Here is a 13,809-nt window from a genome sequence, read left to right on the forward strand (position 1 = left end):
CTCTCCCGGGCGCGTGCAGGACGGAGCCCGAAGCACTTTCACGAGAGCGGACTGTCCGGGGTGGAAAGGGGCGGGGTCTTGGTCCGCTGGGGAAGTTTGGTCCGCGGCGGCCGCCGTCCCGGGCTGTATCCGGAAGGAGCTCCCGGGACTGGGTTTGCGGCGCCTGGTGGCTTGTCTTTGCTGGCGATGGAGTTCGACTGCGAGGAACTGAGGCGCCTGCTTGCCAAGGTCGGGGCAGCCGCTGGGCCAGCTCTGGGGCCCAGGCTTGGGGGGCGTCTCGCCCGCCCGATGGACGTCCCGCCCCCGGCCAACCTGCCTTCTCGTCCCGTTCCCCTGGCCGGCCGGCCGGCCGGTTGGATTCGGGGGCTGGATAGTAACGCCGGTTGGGGGACCGGGCCCTACAGGGCTGCTGGAGTCAGAGGCCACGCCTTTCGGGGGTCTGGCCTCCGATTCCACCCGACGCCATCGCTTGGACCCCTCTTCTCCGCCGGCACACGCTCTGCCTTTAACCTCGTCCTCCTCTGTACCGTAACGGCCTGGTCTTTTACTCTCTCAGCACTTAACCTTTCAGAGACCCAGCTCAGGTGGCACTCCTTGGAAGATGGAGTCATGATTTTTCTGCTTCAGAAAGATCAATGACCATATTGGAGAGTAGTTAACGTCAGTGAATGAAAAGCCCCGAGTAGATTTAGGAATGAACATAGGGCTTGAAGGCCCTGGAGAGTCCTCAGATGTTCCAAGATGGGCTGGTGGGAGGGCTGACCCCGAGGTTTGGCCTCCATTTCTAAGGCAGGACTAGCACCAGCTTCCTGGTCAGAAGACACTTATGTATTCATTGCCAGGAAAAAGGATACTTTGTGGTATATTCATAACCAGGAGGAACAATGTACTTTGTCGCAATGAAAATGAACGACTGTGTGCAACAGTACAGATACATCTTAGGAACTTTTATATGAGTGGACACAAATTGGAGGTTTATATGAAATTATATTTTGATACGCCTAGAAACAAGGAAAATTAAGCAGTATGTTGCTGAGGGGTACACACATACGTGATGTAAATTTGGAGGGGAAAAGTAAAGGAAAGAATACACTATTCAAAGACAGGCTGAGGAATTGGAAAAGGTGTACTCATGTTACGGAATTAGAAATGTGCTAGGGACTCTCTAATATTGTGACTACTGGCCACTGTGTCTGTTGAAAGGATTTGCAATTAGAATTAAAGATTCCGTTTCTCAGACACACAAGTCACATTTCAGGTGCTCAAGAGCCACCGTATGTGCTGACCATATTGGGAAGCACAGATAATAGATTGTTTTCATCAACTCAGAAAGTTCTGTTGTCCAGCCCTGGTCTAGAAGTGCGTGCGTTGCTCCATGGATGTCTATTTGATTATTACTCTGCAAAATGGAGGAAGTTGGATGTCATGATTAAAGGCCCAGGTCCTGGGTTTGAGCTGTGACCTCCCTTAGTATGTAACTCTTCCAGTTGCTTTGATTCTCTAGCTCTCCTTTTGTTCTGCAAAGTAGAACAATTGCTAGTCCTGCTTGCCTAATAAGGAGCCCTGGTGGTATAGTGAATTACTGTTGAGCTGCTAACCACATGCATAGTGGTTCAAACCCATCAGCCACTCCACAAGAGAGAGCTGAGACTTGCTGTTCCCGTAAAGATTTACAGCCTCGGAAACCTAAAGGGGCAATTCTGTTCTGTTCTTTCCTGGGTCAATATGAGTCAATGGATGTGATTGAGTTACTTACCTCCTAAGGTTACTCTTAGAAGGGTTAATCCAAATACTATTCATGTCTGTAAAGCTCCCACCTAGCACACAGTATTCAGTTAATTAACTGTAATTATTATTGTTGATCATAGTTTTACTTGGATCTTATCACTTTTCTCTTTTCAGTACAAATTCAGAGATCTAACTGTAGAAGAACTGAAGAACGTTAATATGTTTTACCCACATTTCAGATATTCTTTGGACACCTATGGTAAGGATCAGATCTTCTCGCATTTGCTGCAGTATTTGAACGATTACTTATTTGGTTCTAGAGAACTTCAGAATCATAATTTCTCATTTCTCTCATATCACCTAGTGTTTGTGGAGAAATATATGTTAATAGAAAACATATTATATTTGTTTTCTGTTGCTGCTATAACAAATTGCCAAAAAGGGATTGCTTTAAAACCCTGTAAAAAAATCGCTGCGAGTCAGAGTCAATTGACTAGCTGGCGGTGGAGTTTTTGTGTTTTCTTTCTTTGTTTTTGGTATGGTTTGGATCTAAGTGGTCTAACGTTTTGGTTACCACTTAATAAGAGAAGATCTGGTTGTCTAAAAAGATTTTACTACTTTTCATTTATTTCTGTCAACAACCCAGAGTTGGAAATAACAATTTGTGTCATGACCTCATATCATGACCTCATATACCATACATATAAAATACTATGTCACTCTGGCATTTTCTAGTCTATTCCACTTAAAACACAAAAGTTAGGTGAGACATACTGAAATTTATTTCAGTACCCATGAATTAGTCAAAACATTTAAAAAAACTACATGAATAAGTTTTATATTTGAATTAGTTTTGATTAAAAACGATATCAAATTCAGATTTACTTATCAGAAATCTTGAGTTATTAAGATATTTCTTTAGAAATAGCTAATTTTATATGTGGAAGAAATTATTAGATTCTAATCTATTTGTATAACTGGAGATGCTTCCATATGTTTTATTTACATTCTCTTACATGTTTTGTATGACCCAGTCAATGAGATGGTTTTATTGTCTTCATTTTTCAGATAAAGAAATGGAACTCATTAAGTTTAAATACAGAGCTAGGGAGGAGATGGGGTTTTTACCCATGTCTAGGATCCCATTCGACTTATGCCCTTATACAACATATGCCTTCACCATATGGAGTTGATGCTCTGTGTACTATTTTACTCCTATTCTCCTTTCCTCCTGCCTAGAAAAGTGATCTCAGTGCCATTACACCCTCAAATTACGACGTTTGTGTTATCAACATACATCTTAGTATTGGTAGCGATGGCCCTCATGCATTGTAATTCTATGTGAGTTTTTTACATCATTTGGACAACTATTTACACCTGTGATCCTTTCATGCACTTTTATTACCTTTTACTCCCCAGTATGCCACTTAGTGATGGAAAGGGTGAATTGTCAGGGCACTGACACCTGAAAAAATATTTAGAATTACTGGACTAGAGACACCAAAGAAATCAATTATCTACCTTTCTAAGAGGTTGCTTTAAAAGATAAACTATAAAATTACACTTTCTGAAAAGGAGTATCGCTGATTGGTTACATGTGACAATTGTTTAATAATGTCCCCATAGCTCTTAATGCTCTACTTCTTACTAAGGGTTTTCATATTAGTGATCTCCTTTTGTCCTTATGAAAACCTTGTGAAGCACTCTTTATTGTTTTGATGAAGAATCTGAAACCCAAAGTCACATGTCTCTCAATGGGAAGGTGGAGCAAGAACTTCGGAGTTTGGTACCAAAGCCTCACATCCTTCCAGCCGTCTTCCTTCACCTTTTAAGAAAATGGCGTCTAGTCATTCCCCCTTGTCAGTGTTGTTAGTGATTCCTGGGTGATGATGATTTTTAGAGACTGTAAATGTGTGTTTGTGTTGATACAGCTTTGTTTTGTTTTTCTCCCTTACTTCTGATTGCATACTTGGGGGCTTTTTTCCTTTCCAGTTTTTAAAGATAGTTCCCAGAGAGACCTGCTGAATTTTACTGGCACGATTCCGGTGATGTATCAGGGTAAGTTTGGGAGTTTGAATGTGGGCATTTTCTTAAAAACCAATCCATTTAATGAGAACTTAACATTTACAAAGTATTTTCATATATGTGTGATCTGTACAGAATCTCACAGGGCATGACAGGGTCCCATCCTGGTCAAGGAACGCTTAGGTTAGTGCCAACAAGTTGGATTCCATTTCAAAAATATTTTGTAAGTGGCAATGATTACCTCCTACTGTGCTTTTTTCTGGGGTAGAGAAGAGACCAAGAGAGGCTGTAGGTTCAACCTTGTAGAAAACTCCCCCTGCTTTCTGTAGAAAGCTACCAGGGTCTCATCTTTTTCTCCATACACTGATGTTTTGTTCCTTTTTACTCCTCCATTTGATATAGCATTATCCCATTTAATAGGTGAAACAATTTCAGCCTAGTGGGAGGCTTATCCAAATCCATATGGCTCGTTGTGGGCAGTGATGGTGCAGTGGTGAACCTCACTTTCCAAGCAGGAGATCCAGGTTTGATTCCGGACTGTGCACCTCATACACAGCAGCCACCCTTTTAGTCCCTGGGTGTTTGCATTGTGACTATGATGTTGAATAATTTTCCAGACCAAGGTAGACTAGGAAGAAAGGCCTGGGGATCTACTTCCAAAAATCAGTGAATGAAAATCCTATGGATCACAGCAAACTAATTTGTATCCCATCATGGGGATGGCGTAGAGCATTTCTTTCCGTTGTGAATGGTGTGCCCTGCAGTTGCTAACAATGACAGCACAGCTACATGACGATTCTGTAATTCCCATTCTGCAAAATATTATCCAGTAATTTGTATGTGATAGTATATACAATTTTTGAGCTCCTTGAAAGCCAGCATCAGATTCATTTTAGTTCATTTTCATTGGTTTGTTTATTCACTCTTACTCATTTAAGGAACTTTTATTGAACACCCAGTATGTGTTGGAGTTATAGATATGAATAAGGCATAATCCCTTCTATAAGTTAACATTAGAGAAGGAGAAACAGATCTATAAGCAAATCATTTCAATCCAGAGTAAATTTTAAAGTGAAGTGATGCCTTTCAAGAAAAGTTCGATAGCTCTGTTTGGGTTAAGCAAAGCAGATTACATAGAGATGATGCTGTATCCCAAACTTTTGACAGAATATGCCCTGTAATTCCTTATAGGCTTGAATGGGCTGGTCATTGTCCTAATTAAATTTACTTAAAAGTTACACTGGTATTATCCTAATGGGAATGTATCTCTAGTGTAAATATGAACATAATGGGAACAACAGGCCTTGATATACATGAATATATATAAAATTTATAAATATACATTTATACATATTTATAAAATATATACATAAATATATATGTGCCCAGTGTTTCTTAAAATGATGCCTAACCAAACCATAAATATAATGGACATACTGCATTGTTGCTTGTATATGTGTTCATTTTATCTCAAATAGGGAATACGTATAACATACCAATTTGCTTGTGGATTTTGGATTCTCACCCTTTTGCCCCACCCATTTGCTTCTTGAAGCCAACTGCAAATATGGGAATATCAGTTGGGAAACATGTGGATGCTCAAGGCAGAATATATTTGCCCTATCTCCAAAACTGGAGCCATGTAAGATCAATTCAAATTTTTTTCCAATAAGTTTTATATTTCTGCATATTTATCTTTAATCTTAATGATAAAGGTAAGTAAAATATTGCATCTTATGGGAATTCTATTAATTAAATGTTTTTTAAAGTAATTTGAGATTCAGACAAAAGTAAGGGATCATACCTTACAGATAATAATGATACCTTGAGATTAAGGTTTATATAATAATAGCCTATTGTGATTCAGGTAGATATTCACCTGAAGCATGTATACATTATTTTACTATATTTCTCAAAAATCCTACAGGGAAAAGTATTTTGGCTTTCATTTTTAAAAGATATCATTACCATTTAAAAAATAATAATCAGGTATTGAAGTATAATGTCATTCATTTTTTTACTTGTATAAACTTGTGCAAGGAGGGAAGTAGCTGTTTTTCTGAACTCCAAGCGAACAAAGGCTATGATGCAGTGCTGTGTGGGTTTTCACAAGGTCAATGAATCATGAACAAACCCGAGAAGTTCAGTTTCTTTCTTCTTTCTCAGTTCAATTTCCCATAACAAACATATAATGAGTAAATGTTTCAGGCATCTAAAACAGACGTCATAGACTCAAGATTAAAGTAAAACAGCATCTTAGGATCTCACAAGAAAGTTTTCTTTCTTTTTTTCTCTCTCTCGTTACTTTTTAAAAAAAATCATTTTATTAGGGGCTCATACAACTCTTATCATAATCCATACATATATCAATTGTGTAAAGCACATTTGTACATTCATTGCCCTCATCATCCTCAAAACATCCACTCTCCACTTAAGCCCTTGGCACAAGAAAGTTTCTTGCAAACAAGCTACTCACTTCTCTGAGAACAAGCTATATAAAATGCTTCCTCCTAAATGTACGTTAAGAGAGCCTCTCCAGGCCATGCTCTGCTTCCTTCCGAATTTCCCATTAAGTTACCTTCCTGCGTTTTCTTCTCTACTTGGATGCCTCTTACGTGCCAGGCATTGTGATCCAGGACTGAACACAAAAGATAGAAGCTCCATGACTCCTGGAGCTTCTGTTCGGTTGGGAACTGAAACTTTATAGCCTATGGATGCATCTCCCAATTTCAACAAAGAGTGAATCAAGGGATTTGGAGCTTCTGGTTTATTTCCATACTATTAACTGACAAATACTTGGGCCTGACATTTAGGGAAGATTAAACAAAATAGAAGAGAGTATGGTCAGATAATTTCAATCCCATTTTTGTATCCTTATGATTTTTAAAAGTATACTGTGGTCCAGTGACCTGAAGTATATTTGGGTTTTTCTGGGGATGGGCACCTTTTCAGAATTCATAAGTGACATTTTCACCAGGTTTAGGAGTAAGGTTGGCCCTAAATGGCAATGTGTAAGTTCACTTGGTGCTTGAAGATCCACATCCGCTTTGATGTTACTGGTAACAGCCGCCCAGCCCTCGTCTCGTTGGTGCTCTGGAGCTGCTGGCTGATGTGTAGTCTGATCGCCCTCCTCCCGAAGCTGGCCAAGCTGTCAATGCACGCAGATTTTTGAAGAGAAAAATTCTTATTGACTCGTGCTGCTAGTCAAATTATAGCCCTAGTTTATAGTACACTGTATCATTCCCCATTTTTCCTAAGTGTGAAATACACATCCAATTGTATGTATCGATTGTGATGAGTTGTACGAGCCACCAATAAAATGATTTTTTTTAAAAGAAAAAGACATCCAAAAATTGTGTGGATGTAAATAATTTTTAAATGTAGTATAATACCCAACCAACACCCTCATACCACTTCCAAATTAAGAAATTACCTGTTCTTTTGAATTTCTCCTGTTTAAAAAAGGAAGTGATTGATTTACTCTATTTTGTTACGTAGTGCCTGGGCGCTAAACGCTTATACAGAACCCTCCAGGGCACAAGGATGGGTGTCTATTCCCGTGGAACAACAAAGGAAGAAGGGGAGTCGGGGGAGGATATGGGCTGCATGCTTCACGTCTTCCATAAATAACTGCCTCCTCTGCTGGGATACCAGAAGAACTGGCTGGCACCAGATACTGGATATCTTGATCTAACTCTCTGTAGAAGAATCCTCATCAAAAGGCGGGAAATTTAGAACAGAATTTGACATTTTCATGGACTCTAGTTGTCCTGGAGCCATAAAAGTTAGATAAACCCCTGAAACTTGCCCTGAGATTGTCTTTAAACTGTAAGCCAAAAAATATCCCTGAAGTTTCTGTGAAACCAAACAACTAGCAAAAAATCTCCGCCTTCAGCATTGCGCTCTCTTAGGATCCATTGGGATCAAATCGAAAAGAACAACTTTGAATCTTAGAAAGGAACAGGAGAGGGCAGTAAATTTATGCTCAGGGGGAGGAACAACTCAGACAAAAAGGACGGTGAGCACGGTCCAAGAATACAGTCAGTATCGCTAAGGGGTACACGTGGCAACTGCTGAATTCTGTGTTCTCAACAACAGCAAAACAATTGTTTCTTAAGGGCAAACAATTATGGTGCCTTTTACTTTGTTTTTATGTATTTCAAATATGAAAAATTTAAAGAGGAAAAAAGAAAGAGTAAAAGAAAGGACCCATCAAATTGTTAACAGTGGAGAATGAGGTGGGAAGACATTAGCCCTTTACTTTAGGAACTTGTATATTATCTGCAGCATTTGTTGAGTTAAAATAGATTGTCAGTGAAGTGGGAAGAATGTGGTTACCAAGCTGATTCTGATTCACAGTGTACAGACTAGAATTGCTTCATAGGGTTTGCAGGGCTGTGATTTCCCGAAGCAGGCAGCCAGGCCTGTCTCCGACGGTGCTTGCTGTAGAGTCTGACCGCCAGCCTTTTTGCTGATAGTCAGCACTTACCCAGTTGTACTAACCAGGGGCCAAATGCAATGACTAGGGCATAATGCAAATTTTCCAGTTGGAAAGACAAAATGGAACCCTTATTTTAATTTTCAGTACTTGTTTTGGAAATGAAAATCTTTTTCATATAATATCAACCATGTTGTCGTTTTTCTTTTTCCCCCCATAGGTTTATGATATAAAGTTTGAAAAATAAAATAATTTTATATTTTTAAAATAATATATATTTTTTAATTGCTAAAAGATCATTTTATTAGGGGCTCTTACAACTCTTGTTACAATTCATGCATCATTTGAATCAGCCATGTTTGTGCATATGTTGCCTTCATTCTTTTTTGGACATTTACTTTCTATTGAGCCCTTGGAAGCAACTCCTCTTTTTATCCCTCCCTCCCCTACTCTGTGTTTTTCTTTTGATGCATTCTCTGCTTGTATCTTTCATCCATTTTTTACTCCCCACCTCCTTTACCCCCAAGCATCCTCAGACAGTAGTTTGAAATACATACAGGATCATATTTCCTTTAAGTATTTCCTTTCTCTAGTTTTCGCTGGCATCTCATCTCCTTATTTGTTTAATAAATAATCAGAGCTAGTCTTATGACCTAATTGAGGTGGTGCTTGATTACAGTTTAGACAGTATTGACAAGGTATAAATTAAGTTTTCAAAAGACATGACATTGTTTGGATTGCCCTATTTAGAGATACCACCCCTAAACTCCACATGTAGTTGAGATGATAATTACGTTGTCTAGTTAGATGTAGTATAATGATATAGAATTTTAAAGTAGGTGGGGATCGCAAGGTCATTTCGCCGAGGTTTACCAGGAAACCTCGGAGGTTTCCTGGAAAGTTAACAGGTTACCATAAGTGAGGCTCATAAAACCTTAGGGATACAGTCAGTGGTTCTATTTGGCTTGGAGAACATGTATTTGAAAACATTTCTATCTCAAGACAAGGGAGATCTTTCTCAAAATAGGGCTAGTTTTCCGGACCCCTGGTTGTGAGTGTAGAAATAAGATTTAAGTACTTTCTACCAAGTCCTCAGTTTAGCACAGCAGGGGAATGGCAGAATTGACTGATCCCCGAGTTAGAGTCCTCCCTAGCTTACTTGGAGCTCTGGTGGCATACTGGTTACAAATGGGGCTGCTAGCCCCAGCTCTGCAGTTGGAATTACCCAGGCGCTCCCTGGGAGGAAGATGGAGCTTTTTATTGCCGCAAAGAGTTAATGCTCAGAAATTCAAGGGGCAGTTTTACCCTGCCCCGTCGGGTCGCTCTGAGTCAGCATTGACTTGATGGCGATGAGAGATACCTTATTGATAAGGTTCTACCCAATCATCTGGTGGGAGAGAAATGGATGAAAATGCCATGTTAAGAAATTGCCCGTCACCACAACATACTAGTAGTTCTTCCTAAGAAGCATAGCAAACATTGTTTGTACCCTCACAGTTTACTGTTGGCATGGCTTACCTCATGTGTTTCTCATGACAGCCACCTGGGTGTATTATTCACATTGTACCTCCCTGGTGACACTATGGATTAGGCATTAGGCTGCTAACCACAAGGTCAGCAATTCAAACTCACCACCACTCTTAGGGGGAAAGATGAGGCTGGCTGCTACTATAAACAAATACAATCTCAGAAACTCTATATATAGCTGCCATGAGGCCAAGTAGTATATTTGGTATTCTCTTCAGCAAAATGTAACTTTTTCCCTGTGTGTCTCTACAGCCTAAATCTGTCATTGTTGGATTAATTAAAGAAATGATTGCCAAGTTTCAAGAAGAACTTCCCCTGTATTCCCGATCGTCATCTGATGAGGCGCGGCAGGTAGACTTGCTAGCCTACATTGCAAAAATCACTGAAGGTTGGTACTCTGACATTTGGATTGCCTTGAGAGTTAGCGTGTTGTCGTTCTCACTGATTCCTGCTTTCCTCTCCTTGCTTTCCAGTTCACTTCCATAAATAAAGGTGTGTCTGAACCATTCTTGTCTTGCTCTGTTAAAAGAAAGAAAGAAACCCTGAGTGGACGTAGAGCTAATTGGGACTTACGGCGCCCCCTTGTGTTTCAGAGCACACGCACTCTGCAAAGGGTTCCATGGCTGTGGCTGTTCCCTGTCATCCTTTCTCCGGCGGCCCTTCTGAGCGGATGTGAATTGCCCAGCTCTCAGTTACTAATCCGGTGCTGACCCATGTGCCCCACCCAGGGACTCCTGTTCTAAATCACTCAACATAGATTGATCACCAGCCTTTTTCATCATATGATAGGTGCCCTTGTTGACTTCATTCAGTATATTCAATTGAAAGGTCTATGAGTCTTGATATTTCTCACTGAGAAGTCAGATACACATAGAGAAGTGCTAGTAAGGTGCTAAATGCTTTGTTTTTGTTTGGTTGGCATTGTAGACCAGAGCAGTAACAATCAGCATTTTTTTTTTTTAGAATTATGAAATCCCATTTTGGATTTTTATACATTATAACTTAATGTCTTGGAGAGTCTTATTGTAAGGTCCAAACTTACAACCAAGAGGGTACCCAGGAGCGGTTGAGCAATTGAGGTAAAATAACAAGACAGACAAAGCATGCAGGGTGTTCACCTATCCATGAATCCAGGAACAAGAAAGAGAGCAAACGTATTCTCCAGCAGGCTTATATAGTCTTGGGGCTAGCAAGCCCCAGTAAGTACATATGTAACATAGTGGGCAGGTACTAGAGGCATGCCCATAACTGGATGGACAGGTACCAGAGTTAAGATGGTGGCTTAACCTTGGATGCCCCTGAACTCTCTCCAAGGGGAACAATCTATGATCAATATCAGAAGAGTCAGCTGTGCTTTGGGAGGGGCGGACAGTAGAGTCTGATTGCTCTTACCAGCAGATAGTCTCTGAGCCCGGAGCACATAGTAAGCAGCCATCTGCTTGTAAGAATCATCTTGAAAGTAACACTACTGTGGGGGGACATTGTGGGGATGATTTTTAGTCAGGATAATGTGACTGGGATTCAGCTCCAACTCACAGATGTGAAGGCCTCCCTCCACCAGAGTCATGGCCTTTCAGACTCTCTATTATGAGTGTAGAGAATTTGTCCACATACACTCTCTTCCTGGTTTCCTAAATCTTAGTCATATTTTGAAAACATTTGGAAAATTATACTTCTTAAAAGGATAGCCCCTAGTAGTTAGTGGGATATTTAACATGAGACTGTAAACTTCCCAAAATCTCTTGTTTTACTTGCATTTGTTCATTTCAATAAATATTTCTTGAATGCCTAATATAAACTAGAACTAAAAGGAGTCCTGATGACACAATGGCTAAGCACTCTCCTCCATTCTGAAAGTCCAGCAGTTCAAACCCACAAGCTGCTCTGCGGGAAAACAATGTGCCAATCGACTTCTATAAAGATTTGCAGCCTTGAAAATCCCATGGGGAAATTCTGTGTCCTGTAGTGTCCATATGAATTGGAATTGACTTAGCAGCAGGGTTGTTTTTTTAAACTTTTATTATGGACTGGAGTGCCTGCATAGTACAAATGGTTAGCCAACAGTGGGAGGATTAGCTCCATCCAGAGTTGCCTCAGCAGAACAGCCTAGATGTTTACTTTAGACATGCCAGCCTGCTTCCTTGCTCAGTGAGCTTTCATAGAGTCAATGAGTCAGAGCTGATTTGGTCACAACTGTTTGCTTTAATTGTGAATTAACCCTGTGTGTTCTGTTTGAGATTTGTTATATTTTTAAAGAGATGTTGAAATGACTTTTGATACATTTTAAAATTCTCATGATAATCCACTTCTTTCTGTAGGTGTCTCAGACATAAATTCAAAGGGCTGGGCAAATCCTGAGACTAAAGCAATTAGTAAAATTACTGTGGTTGGAGGTGGAGAGTTGGGCATTGCCTGCACATTGGCAATTTCAGCAAAGGTATGTAAGCATGATTGCTGTAAACATACCCACTCCTCACTTACCAACTATCTTGTCGGCTGACATTTCATATTTACCACCAATTGTAAAGAAAAACCTCCTGTCTTGACTATTCAATAACGTACATCTGGCAGCAACTGGTGCCAAGATGTGAAACGAGAGTACCGTCGGCTACAGTGGTTAATTTGGCAGTGCCATGATTCTCAAGAGTTTGGCAGTCATGTGATGTTGCAATTTGGTAGTTATTGATGTAATATGACAAGTAATGAAATTTGGCAGCCATGTAATAATGTAGTCATCTCCATTTTATTAGCTGATGTGGTCTGCCTATGGTAACATAACATCGATTTCCACATAATGACCTGGTGTTCTCTGGAACCTACCCAAGTTAAGCGAGGAGTTAGCTGCACATCTATCATAGTGCTGTACTTCCAGGCAGTGTGGATTTGACATTAAAGAAATCATGGCTTCATTTTGTCATGTAGGAAAGCCTTATTGTGCTTAAAATAATATTTACTAAGTTGGCAAAAAGCTCTCATCAGGGATGTTGCCTCTTAAATAGTAGTTAATCATTGAATAGGCTTTGAAAAAGTAATTTAATGTACTAATCACCCTTTTCCAAGGGAAATAAAAAAATTGACATTTATCTGATTTAATCACAAGTTCTGTTTTCTGAGTCATGTTGCTTTAATTATGCTCATTTCATATAATGCTTACTTAATTTTAGGTCTTTCTGAACTGAGCATTTTTTTAAAAAGATTGACTTTTTTAGGATCATAGCTGCTAAATTGGTATTTTATACTGGTTTAAGACTTATTTTTTCCCTTGGTTAATCCTTTTAAATGAAATCTTCCTGTATAAATTGTTTACAGAAAGGCTTAAACCCCCTTCCACGGAGGCTCAAAAGACCTGCCTGCCTTTCTCTAGGGCAGTGGTTCTCAACCTTCCTAATGCCGTGACCCTTTAATACAGTTCATCATGTTTTGGTGATCCCCAACCATAACATTATTTTTGTTGCTACTTCATAAACTAATTTTGCTACTGTTATGAATCATAATGTAAATACCTGATATGCAGGATATATTTTCTTTTGTTTTTTAATGCAGAACAGGGTTTTATTATAACAATATATAAAACAACTTTAAGTGTTCACAACCGCACTATACAACATACTTTATGATTTATGGGTGTTATGCCGCTCACTCAAGTTTAGGGGAATAGTTTAAGAGAATTTCTGAAATTCACTGACCTTCATAAAGATGTGGGTTTGAAATATACATATATTTAAGAGCACATCGATTTTCACTCTCCTAACACTATTCACAAGCTCAGCACTTTCACACATCCTTAGTGAGCTAACCAAGCTCAAGACCTGTTATTTTATTATATATATATAATATTATATATATATTATATATATATGTTTAAATCATTTTATTGGGGGCTTGTACCATTCTTATCACAATCCATACATACATTCATTGTGTCAAGCATGTCTGTACATTTGTTGCCCTCATCATTCTCAAAACATTTGCCTTCTACTTGAGCCCTTAATATCGGCTGCTCATTTTCTCCCTCACCCCCGCTCCCTCATGAACCTTTCATAATTCATAAATTATTATTTTGTCATATGTTACATTGTCTGACGTCTCCC

General features: G+C 39.5%; 1 protein-coding gene across 2 annotated transcripts in view; it reads left to right on the forward strand.

The window, feature by feature from the left end:
* Positions 1–144: 144 nt before the first annotated feature.
* UEVLD (UEV and lactate/malate dehyrogenase domains) overlaps positions 145–13,809 on the forward strand; it is a 41,262-nt gene continuing 27,597 nt past the window's right edge. For both annotated transcript variants that reach the window (XM_004711589.2, XM_045291029.1), the window contains exons 1-6: positions 145–228; positions 1,903–1,987; positions 3,721–3,786; positions 5,232–5,395; positions 9,971–10,106; positions 12,037–12,155. In XM_004711589.2, the coding sequence (XP_004711646.1) occupies positions 187–228; positions 1,903–1,987; positions 3,721–3,786; positions 5,232–5,395; positions 9,971–10,106; positions 12,037–12,155 (612 nt within the window). In that variant the 5' untranslated portion in view covers positions 145–186. The remainder of the gene's footprint in view (positions 229–1,902; positions 1,988–3,720; positions 3,787–5,231; positions 5,396–9,970; positions 10,107–12,036; positions 12,156–13,809) is intronic.

The sequence above is a fragment of the Echinops telfairi genome, unplaced genomic scaffold (genome assembly GCF_000313985.2).
Source record: "Echinops telfairi isolate 266 unplaced genomic scaffold, ASM31398v2 ScPeMD7_60;HRSCAF=208, whole genome shotgun sequence".
Classification (NCBI taxonomy): Eukaryota; Metazoa; Chordata; class Mammalia; order Afrosoricida; family Tenrecidae; genus Echinops; species Echinops telfairi.